General features: G+C 38.8%; 1 protein-coding gene across 1 annotated transcript in view; it reads right to left on the reverse strand.

The window, feature by feature from the left end:
• si:dkey-49n23.1 (semaphorin-3D) overlaps positions 1-16,797 on the reverse strand; it is a 99,093-nt gene that overhangs the window by 19,541 nt on the left and 62,755 nt on the right. The window contains 3 exon segments of the mRNA XM_042510822.1: positions 610-729; positions 1,401-1,463; positions 1,549-1,703. Of these exon segments, the coding sequence (XP_042366756.1) occupies positions 610-729; positions 1,401-1,463; positions 1,549-1,703 (338 nt within the window).

Consider the following 16,797-nt stretch of genomic DNA (forward strand, 5'->3'; position numbering starts at 1 on the left):
TAATTTATCTTTTTATTCTTTTTATTATTTTATTCTGCCCTGATCCTTCTTATTCTTCTTCTTCTTATTATTATTATTATCATTATCATTATTTTTTTTTTGTGCATGCATGTTATTAAGCTCTTTTTTTTTTTGCCTTTATGTCACTGTTTTTATCTAATATGTCTCCTACTTAATTCTGTCTTCACACTTGTCTGCTCTTTGTCGCCATTATTGACTGACTTCAGTTGTTTTATTAACTCTGCGGTTTACAGCTTCGGCTTTGCCTTGTTTGCACTTTGTAAACTGTGTTTTTAAAGGTGATATATAAATAAAGTTATTATTATTATTATCATCATCCTAGGCCACGTAGGCGTGTTATGGAGCCATAATGGAAAGATGAGCCCCTTATACGTGGGAGCGTCCACGTATGAGGGATTTCTGGGAGACGTAGTCCACGATTTCACAGAGGAATAGTGGCTTCAAAACTTTCTCAGAGTTATGTGATGCAATAACAGCTCTTGTAGCTCCTGCTGCATCATGAGGGAGCCAGTTCCTACTGTCGAGCACACAGACACAGCATCGCCCGCCTTGTGTCGTTACAGAATTGATAAAGAAACGTATGAGTACCTCTGCGTTGTGTCCGATGTGCAGGTACGTGCACTGCGGGTGGAAGGCTCCGGTGCCGCAGGCATAAACATGGGTCTTATTAAAAGGCTGCAGCAGCCGCACGAAGTTGGCACAGTCTGTCTGGAAATAAAACACAATAAAAAAGAGAAACTTCATTACCTCACAGAAATAATGCACCTGCTGTGTTTCATTGCACAGACGAGGAGGAAAAGTTTGGCACGTTGGGGAAACACACAGATTTTCTTTCTTGCTGATAATTAGATGAGAGGAATGAAACAATGCTCAGGTTTATACAATAAATCCTAAAACCCGGAAATGTTGGCACAACCAGTTCCCTCGTCTCAAATTCAATGTTTTTGTAAAAGTGTTTTTGGTGAGAAACCTGAAATGAGGTCTGTGGTGAACATAAACTATATAAACTTTGATTTTGCTTTAATGGTTTTAAATCTATTTTTCACTATTAAAAAATATACAGATAACAGTTAATAGTTATTGCGGTATTAAGAAATTTAAAGAGAGTTTTCAGGACATTTTTCCCAAATTTATTTTTAGTATTATCTTCTAATTATTTCTCTCTCTCTCTCTCTGTTTTGAAAACAATTTTCAGGCCATTTTCGTTTCCTAATTTCTTGCATTTTGTGGAATATCTCTTGCGAAGTTGCTCGTTGCCTTTTTTTCTGAAGAAATAAAACCAGTTCGCTTCGGTTTAAAAAGGTTTAAATGCATGTGAAAGGTGTTTGAATACAGAAAACCAACGTCTTTTCAGGTTTCAAGGGGTTAAAGACACTTACCTCCAGACTTTTCCCCGCCAGCAAGCAGTGCTCCACATGTTCTCTGGCAGCAGGCCAGTGGATCTGAGGCAGAAAATGAAACAGGTTGTGTTATTTTGTTTTTGGGAAGTTAAAATGATGTTTAAACCGTCTTGTCTGAGCGACTCACAGTGTGTGACGGCAGATCCAGGCTGTCGGGCCTCAGCAGGTAGATGTGGTCTTTCCCTCCCACCAGCATCCATCCCTGATCCTCGTCCAATAGCAAGGCCTGGTATCCACCGCTGACCCCGCCCTCCCAAAATACAGCCGAACGGTTCCTCAGATCTGACAGAGAGAAAATACGCTTCAGACAAACAGGAAAAAAACAGCAAGGCTTTAATTCTCTTCATTTAGTCATAATCTTATGCTCAAACATCCTACAGAGTATCTGAGTACATTTACTCGAGTACTATGTGTACAATTTTAAGATATATAGACGTCCTACTGCTTCCATATGTCTTTTCCACTTTATGCAGCTTTATTGTTTTGGAGAGACCTCACACTGACAGTCATAAAGTCATAAAGTCACACAGCTTTGACGGCAGCTAGGGCTGGGCGATATGGAAAAAAAGTCCTATCACGATATTTTTTCATACCAGTCGATATCGATATTTATCAGGATATACATCAAATCATTATTTCTGTCAAACTTAAAGGTTCCCTTTAACTCCTAAGTGAGATTTGAAGATATAATAAGGTTAATTTTGGTACTCCTTATCGCGGTCCGTCAGTTGGTGATGTCTGGCTTACAGGCATGTGATGAATCAGTGGTATGGGCGCTATTAACAGCCACCTCCGTGCGTATTGGTCGTGCGCAATGAAAGGAGTTTTGTTGGAAAAGATTACAGGAGCGACACAGTTTGTTAATCTGCTCCAGTTGAAGCGAGATGTCGGACACGTCCGCACGCTGGAGAGAACTGGAGCGGACTGTCACCGTTAAAAGGCCAATTATACATCAATCAATGATAATGCTCCAGTAACATATAACAGTTACTTAACTTACGGAGCCTTTGTGCATTAGGAGTACTTCAACTTTTGGTACTTTTTTTATACTTTTGAATGCGAGACTTTTACTTTTAATCAAGTACTCATACTGTGTGGTATTGCTGCTTTTACTTTTTACAGTTTTCCCCTGCTGCAAATATGCACGCCAGCCTGCCCAGATGCATACACATCTACACACATACACACACACACACACGCATACACACACACACACACACACACACACACACACACACACACACACACACACACACACACGCAAACACACACACACACACACACACACACACACACCCTCACACACATGCATACACACAGCAGCAGTTCATCAGTGAGTCTTTGCCTCTCGTCTCTCTGGGGAGTCGCTGCTAAAGGAGGCAGAAAACGACCTGAACAAGCGCAGCAAATTAACCCTGAAGCTGAGCTGCGGCCTGCTGCTCGGCCGTCACACTGTTTGCTCTGTAACGCCGTCAGCTCGGCCTCCCGGGGCTGTAAATGATAACTGGAGCGAGGAAATAATGACTTGGGCTCGATTACAAAATGCAATACATCTCAACTAAAAAGATTTATGGTGCTAACAGGAGTAATAAAGTCCAAAAAATATGTTTCATGCCAAAAGTCTTTTGCAGTGCTGGATAAATAAAGTACATCATTTATTACATATATATATTTATGTTTTCATAGGGTCCCCCAACACCCAAAAAGAAGAACAACTGTATAACTGAACTCACATTCTCCTCATCTGAGTCCTTTTAGAGAAAAAATGATTAATCGGTTAAAAGATGGGTAGACAAATAACTATTTTTCCAACTTCTAAAATGTTAATATTTGTTGCTTGACCTGATTATACAGATTCCTCTGTGATGGAAATAACTGATAGCTGCAGCCATAGTCTGCTACAGTATCTCTCCAGGGATCAATAAAGTATTTTTTATTTCTTAACTTTACAAATACTTTGTGAGAAGTATACTGTAAGTCTCTATTTTGCAAAAACCCAGTGGACAAAATGAATGTTAATATTGTGCTTCTCTGCAAACGACAAATAACAAAATATACATTAAGATTTTGGTTATTGTTATATCATGAGTGTTGTCTGTTGTTGGTTTTTACTGCTGCAGTAAAGTGATCTAATTTTCTAAATTCAGAAAACTGTTCTATTCTTCTATTTAGTCTTTTTAGCCACACTACTGATGATTATTATCAGAAATAGCTTTTTTTTTTGCAATACATGTTAATTACATACAGAAAATCACAGCAGGGACATGAACAGTAGTTGTGCATAGTCAAGATTTGAGTGATGATTGTTGGGGAGCCACTTTGTAGAGAAAATTTGAGCCAAAAATTATTTGAAGTTCTTGTCACCTTTTACTAGTTTCTGATAATTTGTCGGACATTTCTTGCCAAGTTGGTCATTCTCTCTTTTAAGAAAAAAACCCCCAAAAAACCTCAAAGCTCAAATTTCAAAATGTTAAAGCTTGTGAAAGGCACTTGGACTCAGCACACATAAACCGACATCCATCCAGGTTTCAAAGGGTTAAAATTCACCTAAAAGTCATGAAAAGGTCGTGGAAATGTATTGGTGAAAGTGTGTATGAACCGTGTCCCTCTGTAAGTCCGCTCAGGTGACCTGACGGTGCTGCAAATAATCACATGAATGAGCGAAGGAAATTAACCGTGAAACTCTTCTAGACGGTCCCGGAGAAAAAGAAGTGGACCCCACATGAGTCTCTGCTGTGTGTCCTGGTGTGTCCAAAGACGGCACGTCGAGGCTTTGAATGCAGCACGGCACATTTGTTACACTTCACCACCATTTAGAAAGAAATAAATCACTGCTCTGACAATCACGCTGCTTTCATCAGCCGTGACAGAAACAGCAGTTTCTGCTCGCTGACCGGCCGAGAAAAAACTGAAAAAACTGAAAAAACAGACCTGAACAAGAAGAGAAACATCAACTGCAGAACTAGTCGAGTTTATTTATACAGCCTTTAAACACACTCGTAAGGAGTTTCACAACCGCGCACTAAAACAATAATAAATGAAGCGATGAATTGGGGTGATTCCTCACTGTTATGAGGAAAATGTCATTTGAGCACAAAAGCATCAATTATACACATAAAGGTCTTTTGTTTTCTGTCCTGTCAGCCTGTTTGCTTAAATGCATCGTGTCCCTGCAAGTCTTTAGTTTCTATATAAGTTGTGCCAAAAGACACGTCCTTCAGCTACAAATATTTTCTACACTAATTTAAAAAAGTTCATTCTGACTTTGATGACTTCGAGAAAAAAGGGAAATGTTTAGTAAAAGTCGCACTGAAGAACTCAACACAGGACACAAATGAATTCAAAAAGGGTGACTTCTAAATTTTTTTGTGGCCAAATTTGATGATTTTGTGACTAAAATTATGGCTAAACAATGAAAAGAATTCAGAATTTTTAAGGCGTCCGAAACCACCTCAACTACTCAACAGACTTGATTTAGAAAAGCAGAATATTAGAGCGACTTTAACTTTGGGATGGTAACTTAAATTTATATTTATCAACGTTTTTCTCAGCACATTTAGGACTGAAGTACTTGTAAAGCTCGACATGAGCATCAAAACTGAATTTTGCATAGACAATTTAATCCAGCCCGTTCAAATATGTCTGCTCTGTCAGTGCTTTCTGCGTACGAGCATAACACCAAAAGTCCACCTGGAACACAGCGTGCATCTGCATGCAATGTGCAAAGGCGGTTATTTGAGAACGTAGCTGTACAGAACTGGTCACATGTGTGAAATAAATAGGTAAATAGGTAATAACGCTGCTGATAACCACTTAATATGAGAGGCATGAGTGCACTTATAGAGCGGGCATTTGGGGAGGTCAGCTGACACAGAAGGATATCTACAACATAACTAGACGCAGAAGGTCTGTGACAACCTTTTTTATAATGAAGAACGACGACGTGACAGCCCCCCCAAAGTAAAGCCAACACATCTCAGTCGCCCCCTGGTGGCTGGCTGCAGTATAAGTCATAAACTCCGCCCCCTCTATATTAGGGGATGAGACATGGGCTAAAAGTAAACAAACAAAAAGTAAAAAAAAACATGGTTTCTGTCATTTTAGGCAGTTCTTATCACCCTGATGTTTGTTCGTTTTTCTGATAAATGTGTTTTTAATTTGTTATTTGATGCTTTATAAAGAGAGTTTGAAGATATGACTGAAGCTGTGTGTGCCAATCAGTGTGGTCACAATCAATGGCACTGCTTATGATTGGTCGGACGGGTGTTTGGATGGAAACTTCACCGCATGTTTCCTTTAAGCTGATGTCAGTAATATTTGAACATCATATCTTGATTCTGCACTCCACACTGCTAAATGAATGCTGATAGAAATATATCTTATGTTCAAATGTGACCAGAGCTCTGGAAAACATTAAAGGTTTACTGCATATAAACTGTTCCAAATGTTTCAACATTGTTCATATACCAAACACAAACACACACACACACACACACACGTCCTGATGACTTTCACACATGGAGTGATGCCTTATTGTACAGACAGAGGTACTGTATCTAAGGTGCAGTGTTCGCTGATACATACACACACGTACACGTACACATGCTCGAGCACACACACACACACACACACACACACACACAAAGAACAAAGGTGAGGTTAAGCCTGCAGCTTCTCTTCCTCTGAAATCAGATCTAACAGCTTCAGTCACGTCTGTTCATGGTGTGATTATGAGATCTTCACAGCTCATTTATCATTGAAACACAAACACACACACACAAACACAAACACACACACACACACGCACACACACACTTACACATACCAACACATGCTCATCTGAAGTCGTTGCATGTTGCCACTTTGCAGTGGACTCCCACGTCTATATGACGCTCCTCCTGCGTCTGCTGTTTATGTTCTGGGATGCCGATACTGTGATTTCAAACGCAGCACAGACACATGGTGGGATGACGCTGCACATGGTTATGTTTACGCAACAGAAGCACCTGCTGGTTCAGATGGTTAAATTTAGGTAAACGAGGCACATAGTACGCACGCACGCACGCACGCACGCACGCACAGAATTCAGTGCCTTCTTAAAAGTGCCAAATTAAAACCACATTACTGAGCAAAAACACCTAAAATGCATCTTGTAATACCCATTGAATCATGTACAACAACGTCTCCAGCTGCAATAAAAATATCGAACATAAAAATGAAAAAAAAAAATTAAAAAGAGTGAAATTTCTGGAGCTAAGAGAAGTTGTGGTAACAGAACATGAAATAAGGCAGTTTTTAGTTTTGGTGCCACTAAAATTCTGTGTTTATGACTTTTTATACTTTCAACGGTTTGGCTACGTATTATATTAATTGTAGATTTATGCACGTGTATTTTTACATAAGCAAGTCTTTGAATTTGTTTTTGTTGTAGAAAATACAAAACAGCTTGTTGTCTTTTGGGGAAAAAAAAGTCTTAAAATTCCAGTTTTTTTTTTTCACCAATCAGAATGACGTATGATGAGATGCAAACAGACGGCAAATCAATATTTTATTTTCAGAAATGTGTCCAGTATTTGTCTGATTCCTGAGCAGAGCTGCAGACAATAAAAGTAAGCAGGGCTTCATTTTATGGACCTGCTGCTCTTGGCTCTCCTCGCTGAGTCCTACACATCCCATCCATCACGAGAACCAACGATGGGAAATGGACCACATGATGAAAGAAAACTGAGCGTGAGATATCTCAAAGCACTCTCCCTGAGGGGGACGCGCTGGGAAATATGACATGAAATACTGAAGAGGAGAAGAAACCAAACGCTTTGCGTCACACACAACCATCCTGCGTTCAGATTTGTCATTTCTTGCCCTGAAGTTTTCCATTAGTTTCCCTGATAACTTGCATAACCTCCCACATTTTTTAAGTCTGCAGCCCTCTGGAAGGTACATTAAAAGTTTGTGAAAACATCAGACTTTCCACACCAGAATCCACTCTGACTGCGGGGAGTGAAGTCTTCGAAGATAAAGAGTAAATGCATTAAAACACGACTGAGTCTCTCTGTATGTCTGAGACCTTCCCGTCAGCCTCAGGGTGATTATTCGATCAGTCAAAGCTTCTGTGAGTCCAGATCTAATTCACTTAAATGTTGCTTTTCCTTTCAGTCAGCCTCGTAGCTGATGCTGATTTCCTCTGATTGGTCAACAATTATCTGGATTTCGGCTGATTGGTCATCACTTTTCTTGTATTTAAACCTCTGAAATTGAAATAAGTGCAATTTCTTTCAAAAGCACGGGGAATGAAATGCAACAAATGTTCCAAAATTTCTAAAAATGGATACATTTAGAGACTATATAGCCATCATAATTGCATATTATTGATTATGTTACAACATTATGATATTTTTCAACACTTTTTTTTTTGTTTGCCTTTGTTTTTTAGTTTTAATTAACTATTTATTTATGAATGTTGACGCCGGTCTCAGTGTGTCCGACTGCAGCAGGACGAGCTGCTGCTGTTTCACTCCGTCACGTCTTGTTTCAATCTAATCAACAGGATCATTTCCACTAACCTCTGAGTGAGAGCTCAAACTAAACTAAGCGTGAGGGTCTGTGTGTTTATATCTGTGTGTGCAGAAAAGTGTGTGTGTGTGTGTGTGTGTGTGTGTGTGTGTGTGTGTGTGTGTGTGTGTGTGTGTGTGTAAGAGGACAGAGAGGTCTTTGGATAATGGCAAACACTTGTTAAAGACTCCAGGCAGAACAGATGCACTGAGAGAAAAAGAGAGAGAGAGCTGGGTGTGTGCCGAACACCTGCACAGCACACGCATGAGTGTGTGTATGTGTGTGTGTGTGTGTGTGTGTGTGCATGAGAGAGAGAGAGAGAGAGAGTCTGCTAATATGAGAAATAGAGTGACAGAGACCAACGGAAAGACATTTATTTTCACAGTGAGTAGGTTTGTCAGTAACAGTGAATATGAGTCTGTCTACCATCTGTGTGTGTGCGTGTGTGTTTGCATGTGTGTGTGTGTGTGAGAGAGAGAGAGAGAGGGAGTGAGAAAAACTGCTAATATGAGAAAGAGTGAAGGTATGTAAGTTTGAAATGCGACGTAACAGTGAATATGAGTCTGTCTACCATCTGTGTGTGTGCATATGTGTTTGCGAGTGCGTGTGTGTGTGTGTGTGTGTGTGTGTGTGTATGTGCGAGTGCGTGTGTTTGTGTATGTGCGAGTGCATGTGTGATTGATTGTTCCCCATGATGAACGCTGATTGCCTGCAATCAGGTAGGTGATTAAAACTGGATTTGCTTCATTAAAATGGTGTCTATGTGTGTTTTAGAGTGTGTGTGTGCATGTGTGTGTGTGTGTGTGTGTGCTCTGTGTGGACGAGGTGAGAGGAAGAATATGATTCAACCACAAAACTTGAGCCCACATGTGATTCACGCCAAAAACACGTGTTAGCAGAATGGGGAAAAAGAGGTTTTTCTTTTGCTCTCTTAATTTGATTTTCACTTTCGTCTCTGAGGAAAACTTCACTAATCTATAAAAATAACCGAACTTCACGGCACACAGACATAAAACATCTGAATCACTTAGTTTTATGTTTGTTTCCACTGCTGAAAATCTGAAGGATCATAACTTTAAACCATGAATCATGACTCTCCCTCCGTCTGTGTCTCCCTGAAATTATGAATAAAAGGCTTAACGTCAGAGTGACAGCGAGTTTTCAGCTGGTTTCATCTAAACAAAGTCTGGGCTTTGAAAAATAATACAATATCTGGGCCAGCATTAGCGTGAGTTTAGTTTAGTTTAACCCTTTAAAACCTGAGTAAATTTGCCTGATTAATTTTAAAAACATGGAAGAAGGCACTGAAGAAGAAGAAATTCCCAAAAATTTGCAAGAAATTAGTAAAAAGTCAGTGGAAATTACTTGGAAATAATTAATTACAGCCGCATAACTGAACTCTTTTTTGCTCAATTCAGTTTTCACAGAGGAACAGACGGATGAAAAACGTTACAAAGCACAGTGGCTTTTAGTTCTTTGAAGAAAAGCACATAAAAAAGTAGGAACTAAGCAGAGCGTTGTATATGAGAGTCAGCCAGAGTGTAGACCTGCGTACACTCAAAGAAGGACAGTCAGATTTAACTTACAGTTCACAATGAAGAGTGAGGCGACAACCAGCGACAAACCTCGAGGAACAATGACGGACAGTGTTTTGGACTGTAGGCATTTGGAGGAAGAACTCTGCTGAGTCAGGTGTGTCTCCTGGTAAAATAACTAAACTTTCATTTCAGTCCTTGTTGGACGTCTGCTGGAAATTGATGCAGCAGAAAGATTTGGATTAATATGGATTGCATGAAGAGAATAATAATAAAACACATGAATGTCTGTATTTGATGAAAGGAAACTACAGCGATTAAAATGAAAGAAAGCAACATGATTTACATCTTGAGATGAAATGATTTTCCTCCTTTGAGCTATTTGAACAAGTGAAACTTTTTGAGTGTATTTGACCCAACGTGTGACAGAGAGCTCACCAGAGAGGGAGGAGAGGGCGGAGTGTGTTATCGCTCACAGATAAAAACACAATGATTAGATAAGAAGCGAGCGGATTCCTCACCTGTCAGACGGACCTGTCTGCTCTGCGTCATAAATGACTGATTATCGCACACGTCAAATACCAGACACTTTATAACACTCCGACAACGCCTTTCGGTTTATGGGGATCACACAAAAACACTCAATACAGATAGGGAGTGTGTGTGTGTGTGTGTGTGTGTGCGTGCGTGCGTGCGTGTGTGTGTGAGGATAACCTGGTGTGTGTCAGCTGGCAGATGTTTCTCACGCCACACAGAAAACATCTGCTTCTCTGCTGACAGAAAGTCTGGCAGAAACCACGCCATCAAAAGAGTCGACATTTTCGGAGAAAAATGTGAAATTGTGAAACATTCAGCCTGAATTTATTGGCCGTTTTAGTACTATTATTTATACTACTAAAGAGTGACCTTAACATAGGTGCTTTTTTTGAACAATGTCAAACATCCAGAAAGAAATATGAAGCTACAAAAGAATATGCCGCATATTCCAAGAGTTGCACAACAAAACGATTTCTGCATGGATCCAAAAGTCCCTCATTTACCACATTATTGTACATTACGTCTGATATTTTCCATAAATCATCTGCAAAAACACACAGTCATTCAGACCATATGATATCTAAATTTTAGGTCCTCAAAGACATTTTGCTTCTCATCCGAGAAGCTTCTTTGCTGCTTTGTTTCCTCTTCAAGAATCTGCAGCACATTTGCCTTCAGTTCAGCTCTTCTAGGGTAGATGCACCTTAAATAATCATTTTATTGTGACTGTGAGTGAGATCCACGCGTCGCTCCTCCAGAGGTCCAGCTATGAGATTAAAAAATATATATATATGGCTATGTTTTTTGTTTATAACAAATGGGACTTTTACTTCTTGGATGTTTGCAGTGTGTAGACGACAATGTCCTTCTTAAAATATATATATTCATTCGGTTTTCAATACAAATGAATCCTTGTATTCCTGTTTCCTAAAAGAGATCCTTTTTTTTAGAAATTCAAACATAATGAAATAAATACATAAAAAGTTACGCAAAAACTATGAAAAGGTACATTGTGCACTGATTTCAAGCAGGTCGTAAAAGCTGCCATCAGACCTGTGACTGAATTGCATCTTTTATCCCAGAGATCGCTCTGAAACATGCTCCCATCAACACGTGCTGCGTCCTGCCTGCCGCTGCACGCATGCTGCTCTTACAAAGCACATCCTGCTGCACGGACTGTTCAAACTACTGACACACACTACTTTGTTTTAGCACTACGCCTTCATCTTTGACCATTTTGCTTATATATCTGTTGCAGTCCGTGCTGCAAAATTTGACATAAAAAGAGGAAGTATGCATTTTGGAGCGCAGCGACAGAGCTGAATGTGAGTCTGCGGCGTCAGTGGACTCAAACTGCCTCAGTTAGCAGATGCTAACACTTACAGAGGACCAGAGGGATGGAAACCTCTCACAGCTCGTGTGTTTGAGGGGTTGGATTGAAATGAAAGCAGGTCTGCAGGGTGATAGAAACCAAACCCCAGCTGTCCTGACACCACCGCCTGCTGATGAGCACCTGATTCTCCATCTGCACGAAGAGCTGCATAACTCCAAGTGATGCATGAAGTTGTCTTTTTTTAGGGACACACATTTTCAATTTATGCTAACAGCAAACATCTCGCAGCATCAACCTCCCGCGAGGCAACGAGAAAAACAAACTGGAATTCACAGAAATACCAAAAGACTTCAAAAACGTTTCATTTAAGATAATCAAAAAAGTCAAAACAGCAGCTTCTGCTTCGCCTCTCCGACGATAAACCGAAAACAGAGAAAGAGAACGAGAGAGAAGGCCGTTTCCATTAACCCTCAAATCACACAAAATGAAACCGTAAACAATAAAATCCACCTAATGGAAACACATTCACCAATTCTGAAAAAGAAAAAGAAAGGTTTCTGCGCTAACATGAGGTGGTATTTCGGGTGATTTGAAAACGTTTTCGCCTCTCATCTGAGACGCTGCTTCAGAACTTAATTTCCTCAACAATTTCCTTTTCATTAACTCATTGAGTGCCATTGATGTATATGTACGTCAAAGTGTGTTTTCGGTGGCTGGCAGAAGGGGGCGCTCTCACGCTCCCTGTGTGTAATTTTGGGGCTGCTGGGATTCGTAGTTGTAGTACAAAAGACAGTAGATCAAAACATGAAGTGGAGTAGCTGGGATCAGAGAGCAGAGCGATCTGTACGGACGTGATTCGAAGCTACATCAATTCAATATCGGCATAAAATGGCCCCCAAAAAACGAGGCGGGCCAAGTGGCCAGTTTCGCCAGTAGACAGAAGAAACTCATGGATCTCGGGCTCCCCTCCCCCACGCTCTTGACTGAGTGTCCCGCGGAGTCCGAAGCATTTACTTTGAAAAATTCAGAGTGTTCAAAGCAGCCGGTCGCCCGAATACTGCAGGTCGGAATAATGGAATAGGACCCCGGGTCTATTTTGTGGGTTTTCTCTCTCTGAACTGGGGCCATGATTTGTTGCACTGTGCTGTACTTTGCATATTTACACATTTACACACATTTGTAATACAAGTGTCAGATGTCTTTTATGTCACTAAAGGCAAAATTATAACTTTCAAATCACTTTTGCTTGACAGACTCCCTTTCACAAAAATGCATTTTTCTCAGCTTTCTAGAAAAAAAGTGGTCTTTTTGTTGAAACTAGCCTCTATTTAATTTCAGATAAATCAAGAATGGAACAAGGTGCAAACAAATTTTTTTTTCCATGACAAAAAAGAGAGTTTCTTCTTTTATTTGAGCTATTCTGTGTTTTCAGAGTCTTAGTACAAAATATTCTGTGGGTCTTGAAAGATGACTCAAAATGGCCAGAAAAGCTGGCACAAGCCACTTCCCATTATATAATAGGGCTGGCACTTAATGAGTTAATACATTTTTGAGAATTTTTGGGAGTAAGTGTTTGTGTAAAAGCTGTTTAAAAAGTCTGGTCACATGTCAGACATTGACTAAGCAGCTGAAGGATCACAGTGTCGTTTAAGGACGCTTCAACAGGACAAATGGTTCAGATAAACCTGCACAGATCGCTTAAAAAACTCACCCGTGTCACGAATGACTAAAGTATGTAAGAAACTTAAACCAGCACCTCCTCAACGCTTCCTCCTCCGTGCTGTTTTCTTGGAAACACGAGCGAGATATTGAGTAACATAATTCCTGCTGAGGTCTGAAACTGAACTCGTCTGTTTGTTGTTTCAGTGAATTCAGGTAGCGACGTCTCCCGTCTCCTCCTCGCGGTTTATTTGACAGCACTGACGGGAAACATCCGGACACAACCGTCTCATTTACAGCCTCAGCAGAGAGCTCTCCTTTAACTTTTCACTTAACAGTTTACTTCGTGTCACGTTAACCCTTTAAAACCTGGTTCGACATCTGTTTTCTTGAGCTGCGTCACAAACTATTGGACTCTTTTAAACTGAGCAAAAGTGATTTGAATTCTTTCAAAAACATGGGAAAAAGGAAACTTGCCAGGAAACGTACCACAACCTGCAAGAAATAAGTGAAATGTGACAAGAAATGACCTGAAAATTAGTTTAAAAAAAAGAAAAAACAAGAATAAAAAGACAACTTTTTATAATTATTATTTTACACAAATTCATGTAAATTTTTATTTTCTGCATTTTTTGGGAGTTTAAAAAAAAAGATTTTTTAATATTTAGTGTTGTTACAAAATTGTACTATTTTAAGCATTTTTTTCAAGTCTTGTTTGTTTATTTATTTTATTTTATTTTATTTATTTTTTTTATTATTCATTTATTTTATAATAATTTTCAGGTAAAACTCTTACACTTTTTTTTTTTTTACTAATTTCTTGCAAATGTTTGATCATTTCTTTTGTTGCTCAGTACCATCTCCTCATGTTTTTTTAAGAAATCAATCCAGTTTTCTTTGGTTTCAGAGTTAAGTTCTGTGTTATGTCCATATCTCCTATATTTCAGTTCTTTAAAGAATTGTTGTCTAATCTGAATGCTGGAAACGTAACTTTGTATTTTTTCCACATAAAGTTTGTGCTGAGGTCGAAGTGAAACATGAACTCTGGCTGCTGGATAATCGCTGCCTCTCGCTGCAGGCCAGATGCTCTCGTGTTTCTGCTGTGGTCGGTCTGTGGAAATGTGCTGTGTAAATAAAGTTCGACTGATTGAAGCTTCTCTTTCCAGGACTGCTCATGTTTCAGCCTCAGTCTAAACACTTCCTGGTCTGGGTGGTGGATGATGTTTGTTTTTCATGACGGCTCCAGTAGCGGCTATTACAGGGCTGAGGTCGAGGACAGCGAACATTTTGGGTCAGAAAGAGTAAACGTCAGCGTGTCTGTAACTCACAGGGCCTGTGCATTTCATAAAGACACTCCAGGTAGAAACACATTCGATTTTCTGGTCATTTTTGAGATTTTCAGCTATTTTGCTTCCACAACATGTCTTTTTTAAGACTTTAAAAATACACATTAAATGTTTGTGTATTTTTTTTACTTTTGTTGTATTTTTTTGCAAAAATCACACATTTTAATTCATTATTTGCATATTTTTACTTTTCAGAAAACAAACAAAAATATTTTTCCAAGGTAAAAAAATCAATTGGAGAAGTTCAATGGTGATATATGTATAAGTATAAGTATGTATAAGTATATATATATATATATATATATATACCTTTAGCTTAGTGTCTTAAATTTGGACTAATAATGTTTGTAAGTTAACAATTCATGTCTTTAACCGTTTGAAACCAGAAGCTCATTCAAACCTTTAAACCCCGAGCACATTGGTTCGAAAAAAGGCCCACAAATTGCAAAAAATAGTAAAAAGTGGCAAAAAAATTACCTGAAAATTACCTGTGGGGATTATTAAATATAATGAAAAAAGTGGATGTCCAGAAAATTATACTTTTAATTCTCATCGCATCATATTTAGCACACATTAAAGGTTATTTTTTTTTTTTTTTTTTTTATTATTGTTTCCTATTTTAAGGTAATTTTCTTGTTACTTTTTACAAATTGCTTGCTAATTTTTAGTCCATTTCTTTCATTTCTTGCTGCCCAAACAACCACCCTCCCACCTCCACTCTTCGTTCAGCTTCACCAACAAAAATCTCAACCTCCAAATTCCTCCCTGCGTCGCCTCTGTGACCTCACTGCTTTACGTCGTCTTTTGTCTCACACCGTGCGATCCACGGTCTACTGTAAGACACTAAAGAAACAAAGCAGAAAAAAGGAGGAGAGAAAAAAATCTTTTCTTTCCTCTTTAGCAAACCTGCAGAGGACATGAGACATGGGGACATGAAAGACCTCATTCACTCCTGCTTTTTTTTAAATGAACTTCCACTTCACTTTTCATCCAGTCTCTTCTGCTCTCTGAGGACTCTCAAATAAATGAGCTCTCTATTGTCACAGTCAGGCCACCAAACATCAAAAAGAAGGACCGAACGTATAAATAAAGGAGAGCGAGCGGCCCCTCCGACCCGACAATCATCTCCAGCTCAGTGAAGAGCAGATTCAATGAACAGAAATCTACAACAGTGAACTGAAAGCTGCTCGATTCCCAGATTAAGTGAAGATTTGGGAGGACTACACAGTGTATGAACATTTAACAACAACTTCAAACTTTAATTAATTAACTAATTAAATTGGGGCTTGTACATACGTAAATTTAGAACTACAATTTTCTGTTTTTATTTCTTTTTTATATTTAATGTTTAATTCCTGTAAACTAAGAGCAAAGCTAACCGGAGTCAAATTGCTTGTTTGTGTTAGCACACTTAAAAATAAAGCCAATAAAGCTAATTCTGATCCTGAAACATTTCTTTATATTTAATTCACAGATTCTTTCATATAATACTACGCTTCACCTTCTGTGTTACAAAGTAAAACACGGACAGTACTCCCTCAGATATCAACAGGTCATCATCTTAAAAAGAAAAAAAACCCATTACATCACATTCACAGTGATACGTGCATACATGTACTGATGTATTATATAGCATATGTGTACGCACAGTTCATTTATTAGTTATAGTCTTATTACTATTATCCGGGTAAGAAGAGTAGGATTTTTACGTATTTTATTTCATTTATTTCGTTATCACTGATCTGTTCATTGTACTAATTTCTGAGTTGTTGCTTTTTTAAATGAATGAATGAATTATATTTATATAATTATATGACTTAGACATCAGGAGGGTTGGACAAAAGGTTAACTTTTCTTCTGTAGAAACATGTGGGCGCATATGACTGAGATATGATTTATTATTATACTCTGCACAAAATTAATAAAAACAGTCACACCACACGTCCCCAGAAAAAAAAGTTGTGTCGTTATTTCTGGATGTGTTTTTTTCTTTCACCCTTTGCATTATTTTCTACTTACTTCATGGTTTTTATTGGATTTTATTGATTTTACTGATGTTATCATGAGTGTAATGCTTTGGAAAATAACAGGAGAGTGAAAAAAACTGACTTTCTCCCTGAGGGACCGATGAAACCATGCTTTAGTCATCAATCATTTCGGTAATCAGGCTATTAAATTCTTTTTTTTCTGATTAAGTTTTCCGTTTACTGGATGAAAACATGCATGTCTCATACCGGATTTCTTTCCAGACACAGACAACACGTGTCCAAATACTCGACATCAGATCATATTTAGCAGCACATCATGCATGGAGACAAACTGCAGCTCGGCTCATTTACATCTCGTCTTTCTCGATTACACGCTAAATTGAGAAACTGTGGTGACACAAACCCCTGACGGTAATCAACAAACGG

Source organism: Plectropomus leopardus, chromosome 2 (assembly GCF_008729295.1).
Source record: "Plectropomus leopardus isolate mb chromosome 2, YSFRI_Pleo_2.0, whole genome shotgun sequence".
NCBI classification, from domain to species: Eukaryota; Metazoa; Chordata; class Actinopteri; order Perciformes; family Serranidae; genus Plectropomus; species Plectropomus leopardus.